This window comes from Trachypithecus francoisi, unplaced genomic scaffold (genome assembly GCF_009764315.1).
Source record: "Trachypithecus francoisi isolate TF-2019V2 unplaced genomic scaffold, Tfra_2.0 Lachesis_group11, whole genome shotgun sequence".
In the NCBI taxonomy this organism is placed as follows: Eukaryota; Metazoa; Chordata; class Mammalia; order Primates; family Cercopithecidae; genus Trachypithecus; species Trachypithecus francoisi.
This window is the reverse complement of record NW_022681456.1, coordinates 19,899,983-19,908,257: the sequence shown is the minus strand read 5'-3', so window position 1 is coordinate 19,908,257 and position 8,275 is coordinate 19,899,983. Positions and strand designations below refer to the sequence as shown.

At 45.8% G+C, this 8,275-nt stretch overlaps 1 protein-coding gene across 3 annotated transcripts in view; it reads left to right on the top strand.

Moving 5' to 3' along the window:
• Nucleotides 1–8,275, top strand: part of TPCN1 (two pore segment channel 1) — a 72,998-nt gene that overhangs the window by 617 nt on the left and 64,106 nt on the right. For all 3 annotated transcript variants that reach the window (XR_004439567.1, XM_033220495.1, XM_033220497.1), the window contains exon 2: nt 4,682–4,918. Coding sequence is in view for 2 of the 3 variants with exons in the window: in XM_033220495.1 (XP_033076386.1) it covers nt 4,807–4,918 (112 nt within the window). In the remaining variant the exon portion in view is untranslated. The remainder of the gene's footprint in view (nt 1–4,681; nt 4,919–8,275) is intronic.

The window sequence follows — 8,275 nt, the reverse complement described above, 5'->3', positions numbered from 1 at the left end:
GTAGAGGCAGAAGCAAAGCCCGCGGGGGGAACACTGGACCAGGACTCAGGAGTCCGGGGTTCTAGCCCTGCTCCTGCACTGTGTGACCTTGGGCAAGTCTCTTCCCCTCTCTGGACCTCATTTTTGTCTCTCTGGACAAATGACATGTTTGAATTCAAATCAGGGTACTGGTTCTAGTCGTAGGTGTATATAGGGTAATGGTTAAGCAGGAAGGTTCCCTGATTCAGACTGCCTGGGTTGAAACTTATAAGAGGCAAGTTAACCACTCCAAGATTCAATTTCCTCATTCGTAAAGTGGGGATATTAGCTAAGATAGGATTTTTCAACAGCAGCTCAATTGACATTTTGAGCCACATAATCCCCCGACTCCACCCACCAGCAATCCCCTCACACCCAAGTTGTGACAAAGATGTCTCCAGACATTCCTGATGTCCCTGTGGGGGCAAAAATCACCCCAGTTGAAAGCCAATGGGCAAAGTCAATACAGGCAGGCAAGCAGTCATATATTCAACAGTTAACCGTGTCCAAGCGTTTGAATGCGAGAACTTTAATCTATGGTGGCAGATATCATGAAAATTATGCATGAAGCGCCCCCCCCGCCTCTTTTTTTTTTTTTTTTAGCCCATCATTAATGTTAGTGTATTTTATGTGTGGCCCGAGACAGTTCTTCCAGCGTGGCCCAGGGAAACCAAAATGTTGGACAGCCGTGAGTTAAAACATAGAAACCACTAGCCATTATGATAATGGTAACATTAAGAAATCTCTTCTCTCTGAGTTAATAAATTCTCCTGCCTTCAAAGTAAATATAGCAAATGATTGTCAAAACTGAGTAATGGATACAAGGAAGTCCACGTATATATTCTCTGCACTTTTGAGTATGTTTGAAAATGTCTGTGGTAAAAAGTTAAACCAAAACGACAATACAACCATAATTGTTAAGACTGCCAAATAGTAGTGTCTCATCTGGGATTTCCTCTTCTGCCTCTCCACTGCTGAGATTTAAAAGCAAAATAAATCCCCAGATCTGGAGGAAACTTAAAAAAAAAAATCTCACAGGAAGTGTGCTGGGCAGAGAGCTACGGGCTTAGCGGCAAGCAGAACGGTGTTTACTTTCGCTGCCTTGTTTCAAAAAGTTGTACCGTTCCCTGTGGATGCATGTGGATTTGCTCAGAGTTGTTCCAGTGATTCGAGGAAGAAGTCAGTTGCTATTGACTAGGTCAGTTATGAGGCAAAATGGGTTGATCCCAGAGCCCACTGCTTGAGGAAGGAACTTGCTGCTGTTTGCAAGTTCAAAGGTCTGCAGTCAGATCTGCTGAGTCTTTTTTTTGTTTTTTTGGTCCTTCTCAGCGGAAATGGGAATGTGCATAAATAGGAGCTGTAACAGGCTAGCTTGGAGTGTTTTACTATTTAGTTATTTTTAAATTTTTAGTTTATTTATTTTTTGAGATGAATTTTCGCTCTGTCGCCCAGGCTGGAGTGTAGTGGCGTGATCTCAGCTCACTGCAACCTCTGCCTCCTGGGTTCCAGTGATTCTCCTGCCTCAGGCTCCCCAGTAGCTGGGATTACAGGCATGAACCACCACAACTGGCTATTTTTTATATTTTTAGTAGAGACCAGGTTTCACCATGTTGGCCAGGCTGGTCTCGAATTCCTGTCCTCAAGTGATCCACCTGCCTCGGCCTCTCAAAGTGCTGGGTTTACAGGCATGAGCCACTGCACCCGGCTGCTCTGAGTGTTTTAAATTGAGAGTTAAGGATGAGCATTTTTACTGTATTAAAAAATACTCATCAGTTAAAAAAAAAACACTCTTTTCCCCTTCCTGGGACACCTAAATCTAAGAGAACAACTCCTATATAAAAATGGTATAAAAATGATACATTTTAGAAGTATGTTTCTAACTGTTCCTGAGAGGCTGCGTGGTAAAGCTGAAGTGAAAGATGTGTTTTAAATCTATATATATGGGCAAGTACATGTTGGTGATTGGAGCTAGATGCTGCCTAAATACATGGACCAGACTTCAAGGAATTATAGTGTAATGGCTAGGAATACAGGTTTGGAGTCACACCATAGAGTTGAAAGCTTGACTTTTTTTTAGCTGTGGGTCCTTGGACAGGATACGTAATCTCTCTGTGCCTGAAGTACCCACCAGCCCCATCCTGTAATGGGGGGATAATAGGCCTGCCTATCTCATGGGGTTATTAAGAATTTTCAGTTAACTTTTACTTATGAAGTGCTAGTAAGGTCCCTCGTACATAGTAAGCACTCATTGAGTATTAACTATTATTATTATTATTTTTTTTTTTGAGACAGAGTCTCGCTCTGTTGCCCAGGCTGGAGTGCTATGGCGATCTGGGCTCACTGCAAGCTCCGCCCCCCGGGTTCACACCATTCTCCTGCCTCAGCTGGGACTAGAGCTGAGTCCTGTAGTTGGGACTACAGGCGCCCGCCACCATGCCCGGCTAATTTTTTGTATTTTTAGTAGAGACGGGGTTTCACTGTGTTAGCCAGGATGGTCTGGATCTCCTGACCTTGTGATCCGCCCGCCTCGGCCTCTGAAAGTGCTGGGATTACAGGCACGAGCCACCGTGCCCGGGCGAGTATTAACTATTATTTTAATGGTTGTATTTTTTGTCATTTTATTTTATTTTATTTTATTAGTTATTTATTTGAGATGGAGTCTGGCTGTGTCGCCCAAGCTGCAGTACAGTGGCACCATCTCAGCTCACTGCAACCCCTGCCTCCTGGGTTCAAGTGATTCTCCTGCCTCAGCCTGCAGAATAGGTAGGATTACAGGCGCATACCACCACACCCAGCTAATTTTTGTATCTTTAGTGGAGGCGGGGTTTCTCCATTTTGGCCAGGCTGGTCTTGAACTCCTGACCTCAAGTGATCCACCCGTCTCTGCCTCCCAAAGTGCTGGGATTACAGACGTAAGCCACCACACCCGGCCTTTTATTTTATTTTATTTTATTTTTTAGAAACAGGGTCTTACTCTGTTGCCCAGGCTGGACTGCAGTGGTGTGATCATAGCTCACTATAACCTCCAACTCCTGGGCTCAAGTGTTTTCGCCACCTCAGCCTCCCAAGTAGCTAGGCCTAAAGGCATATGTCATCATGCTCAGCTAATTTAAATTTTTTATTTTGTAGAGATGGAGTCTTGCTACATTGCCCAGGCTGGTCTTGAACTGCTAGGCTCAAGCAATTCTCCCACCTTGACCTCCCAAAGTGCTGGGATTACAAGTGGGAGCTACTGTGCCCAGCCTATTTTTTTCTTTAAAGTCTTTACAAAACTTACAAATAAATGTAAAGAGAAGTGGAGATAGAACATATTAGCCTTAATCTCACTCTCCAGACAGAATTACCCTTAACTTTTTAGTATTTGTTCTTGCAGGGTTCCCCCCTCCATATTTTAAGGCTATTATACTGTAATAATTTTTTTATTCTATTTTTTAAATTTATTTATTTATTTATTTTTTTTTTTGAGACAGAGTCTCGCCCTGTCACCCAGGCTGGACTACAGTGGCTTGATCTCGGCTCACTGCAACCTCCGCCTTCTGGGTTCAAGCAGTTCTCCTGCCTCAGCTTCCTGAGTAGCTGGGATTACAGGCACACGCCACTCCGCCCAGCTAATTTTCATATTTTTAGTAGAGATGGATTTTCACCATGTTGACCAGGCTGGTTTCGAACTCCTGACCTCAAGTGATCCACCCACCTCGGCCTCCCAAAGTGCTGGGATTACAGGCGTCAGCCACCGCACCTGGCCTAATTCTTTTACCTTTTAAGAGACAGGGTCTCACTCTGTTGCCCAAGCCAGAGTGCAGTGGTGCAGTTGTAGCTCACTGTAGCCTTGAACTCCTGGGCTCAAGTGAGCCTCCTGAGTAGCTGGGACTACAGGTGCATGCCATCTGCCCAGCTAATTTTATTTATTTATTTATTTATTTTTGTATTTTAAATATTTATTTTATTTTTTTCTGTGCGTATGCTTACCCAACTGGCTTTTTTTTTTTTTTTTTTTAATTTTTTTATAGAGACAGGGTCTTGCTGTATTGCCCAGGCTGGTCTCAAATTCCTGGCCTTAATTGATCTTCCCACCACAGCCTTCCAAAATGCTGGGGTTACAGATGTGAGCCATCCTACCGGCCAATATTTTTTTAATTGAGATATAATTTACCATTTTATTATTATTTTTTAAATTAAGATATAATTTACCATTTTATTTATTGTTTATTTAATTGAGATATAATTTACCATTTTATTATTTGTTTTGAGACAGGGTCTCTGTCACTTAAGCTGGAGTACAGTGGCACAATCTCTGCTCACTGCAGCCTCCACCTCCCGAGTTTAAGCAATTCTCATGCCTCAGTTTCCTGAGTACAGGCACCCACCACCAACCCCAGCTAATTTTCTGTATTTTTAGTAGAGACAGGGTTTTGCTGTGTTGGCCAGGCTGGTCTTGAACTCCTGGCTCAAGTGATCCACCCATCTTGGCCTCCCAAAGTGCTGGGATTATAGGTGTGAGCCACTGCGCCTGACCCTAATTTACCATTTTAAAGAGTATACTTGAGTGTTTTTTATTCACGAGGTTGTGCAACCATCACCACTATCTAATTTCAGAATAGATTAATCAGTCGTGGCTGTATTTTAATAATTATCTCTTGTTTTTTTAATTCCCAAACCCTAGAAGATGCCTCTAATGGAGGAATTTCTGAGCAGCACCCCTGGCCCAGTGGCTTTGAGAGGGAGCTCAAACCAGAGACTATTTCAAGCCCTGGACATCATATCCTGAGGGCCACAGGAGAAGAGAACATGGCTGTGAGTTTGGATGACGACGTGCCACTCATCCTGACCTTGGACGAGGGTGGCAGTGCCCCACTGGCTCCCTCCAACGGCCTGGGCCAGGAAGAGCTACCTAGTAAAAGTAAGATGGTGGGGTGGGCTGGGGGGAGCCCAGCTTTTCTGTTTCAGAGGCTGAGAGGTGATAAGCGCTTTGTGGTCTGATAGTTGGGGTGTGTAACTTGTTGCCTGGCCCCATGTTTGAGCCCCAAGTTCTGATACAGAAACTACTCCTGGGAGACTGTGGGTTTCTCCTTCCACACCCCCAGCTTGGCAGTGTTTCTGGGGGCCTCGCTGCCCTTCTTCATGGTCTCATTCCCTTCTCCACCTTTCTGCCTTGCACCTGAGGTACTTTGGCCTGCCTGTGGATGCTTGGCGGGGACCTCAGGCCAACCTGCTTTGGCTGCCTTCCCTGCCCCATTCCTTGTTAAAAAAAGAAACAGATTTCAACACCAGCCTCCGTCTGTCCCCATCTGAAACCGCTGGCAGGAAAGCAGCACTGCCCGTGTCTCTTTGCTCCATCTCAGTCCCCCTTTGCCCAGGACAGCGGGGAAGAGGGCGAGTGTTTTGTCATGATCCATTGATTTGAGGGCTTGGCGTTTTGCTTTGTCTTCCTCTGAACCAAAGCCTAGCACAAAGTGAACCCAAGTGCCACAAGGAGCTGTAAATTTTTTTAATTTTAAATGTGCTTCTGGCAGAATGAGAGGCCTTGAAAACCCTTCTGGTTCTCATCCCGAAGCCATTTGTTTCAGTTGCTCAGGCCTTGGGCTCAGGAGAGACTTAAAATAACTCGCCTTTTCTGGAGGGTCCTAAGACGTTGGGAAACAGTGCTTTAGAGTCTGCTTAGCAAATGGATGTTCCACCATCTGCCAGTGCTCCCCAGCCAGGCAGAGATGTTTGGGGCCAAGGAGAGACGAGCCAGGCTCTCCCGTCTCCTTTGTCCGGGAGAATTCGTGGAGTTGCAGGGAGTTTGGTGGCCTCCCTTGGGAACTGATGAAGGAGAGCAGTGTTTCCAGTGTTGTGAGTGTGGTGGGGAGCCTTGGCTGCCTAGAAACAGGCTTATCTTTGCTTCACTGTGTTCACCCTTATCTAGGGTGGCAGAGCTGGGCTGCCCAGGAGGATTCGAACATAAACCTGATTTTTCCCCAAGTGCCACCCAGGGATGAGAAAGCAGTGGTTCCGATTTCAGACTATCTGTTTGCTTTCTGAAATCCCTTTGCAAGGCTAGGCAGTATTATCTCTATTTTATAGAGGAGGAAACTATGGGTCAGAGAGGTCAAGTAACTTGTCTGAAGTCATACAGCCAGGAAATGGTTGAGCAGAGATTTGAACCCAGCATCATCTGACTCCAGAATTCCTTCCCCTTCTCATCTTCCTTCCTTTATTTCTTCGGCTGCTCCTCCCTCTCCTTTCTTCTTCACCACCCTTAATAAATGTGAACACAGGCCAGGCGTGGTGGCTCCCACCTTTAATCCCAGCACTTTGGGAGGCCAAGGCAGGCAGATCACTTGAGCCCAGTGATTTTGAGTTCAAGAGCAACCTGGGCAACATAGCGAGACCTCGGCTGTGCAAAAAAATTAAAAACTTAGCCGGGTATGGTGGTGTATGCCTGTAGTCCCAGCTACTCAGGAGGCTGAGGTGGGAGGATCACTTGAACCCAGGAATTTGAGGTTGCAGTGGGCTATGACTGCACCACTGCATTCCAGCCTGGGCAACAGAGCAAGACCCTGTCTCAAAAAAATAAAAGGTGAATACAGGTCTTTAGCATTTATATTATCTCCTCATATAACCCCAATATAGGGTTGTTATTATTATCTGTATTTTGCAAAGGACGAGACAGGCTCAGAGAGGTTAAGTAACTTGTCCAAGGTCACACAGCTAGTAAGCAGTACAGCCTGTCTGATATTTCCTCCCATACCACAGTGGAAGGTGCTTTGGGGAAAGGGATGAAAGTGGTTGTGGCTCAGTTTCAGCTTTAAAGAGGAATGCTTCCTAGTGAGGGAGAGTGGTTGGCCTACTAAGGGTGTGACTTGTGTCTGGAAATAGCCAGGCTCAAGATTCTAAATGGAAGTCCTGGCTGTCATCGTGAGTGTCACTTTTAAGTCCCTCCAACGTGCCTGATATGATGGTGGGGTGTCTAGCTTTCCTCTGGGATGAAAGTGGCAAGAGAGCAACCCAGTCCTGTGTCAAGATCAGGCTTTGAACATCGATGAATAGGAAATAGGCCAGAGACACAATAAGACTCCCCTTGGCTAGGCCACTAGCGAGGCTGCTTTTATCTTGGCAAAGTTATTGGCTTACTTTGGTTTGTTTCTTAAGAATAAAGAAATGTATAACCAACTGCTGGGGTCCAGGGACATTGTGTTTCCTGCACAGCACATTAGCATCTTAGTTTCCTCTCTCAACTTCTTACTGGGTTGTTTTTTAAAACCTCAGTGACTCGGTATAATTCACCAAGCCTGATTGGGAAGAAGAGTAGGACCTGTGCAAGTAAACAAGAGATTTCAGAGGAAGCCTGCTCTGCCTTAGCATAGTAGGCTTTTGCTATTTTGTGCTTGGATTTTGGCCTTGACCTTCTACCCCAGTGTCCCCCTGTCCCTGCTGTCTGAGGAGCAGTCCTTCAGTCCTTTTTTTTGAGACAGAGTCTCGCTCTGCTACCCAGGCTGGAGTGCAGTGGCACAATCTCGGCTCACTACAACCTCTGCCTCCCGGGTTCAAGCAATTCTCCTGCCTCAGCCTCCCAAGTAGCTGGGATTACAGGCGTCAGCCACCACGCCCGGCTAATTTTTTTTGTATTTTTAGTGGAGATGGGGGTTTTATCATGGTGGCCAGGCTGGTCTTGAACTCCTGGCCTCAAGTGATCTGCCTGCCTTGGCCTCCCAAAGTGCTAGGATTATAGGCGTGAACCACTGCATCCGGCCCTGAGGAGTCCATCTAAAACACAAGCCCACCCTGGTTGTTTCCCTGTTTTAAAGCTTCCTGGGACTTTCCCATCCCTCTGGGGGTGTTGGGGAGGGCAAGCTCTTCAGCGGGCAGATGAAACCTTGCGTGTTCTAGTGCCTTCTTGCTTGACCGGTCCCATTTCCTGCCTCAGTCCACAGCATCATACTGCATTTAGTTTGGTGAATCCCCTGTGCATTCTTAAACCTCTCCACCTTGCTGACAAGTCGGTCTAGAATCCCTTTCTCAGCCTCTTGTTTGCTCGTGGCCTCCAGTTCTGTCTGGAAAATCCTGCTGATAACACCATCTCTTTGAAGCCTTCACTGAACTTCCCCTTCCTGACAGAGCTAATTACTCACTACCCTTTTCTGCTTCCGTATCTTGATTAGGCTTCCATTATTACAAGTAGATTATGGTGGAGTAATTACACATTTAACCATCTGATCACCAGCTACGCCCTGAAATCCATTCATCTTTTTTTTTTTTTTTTTGAGATGGAGTC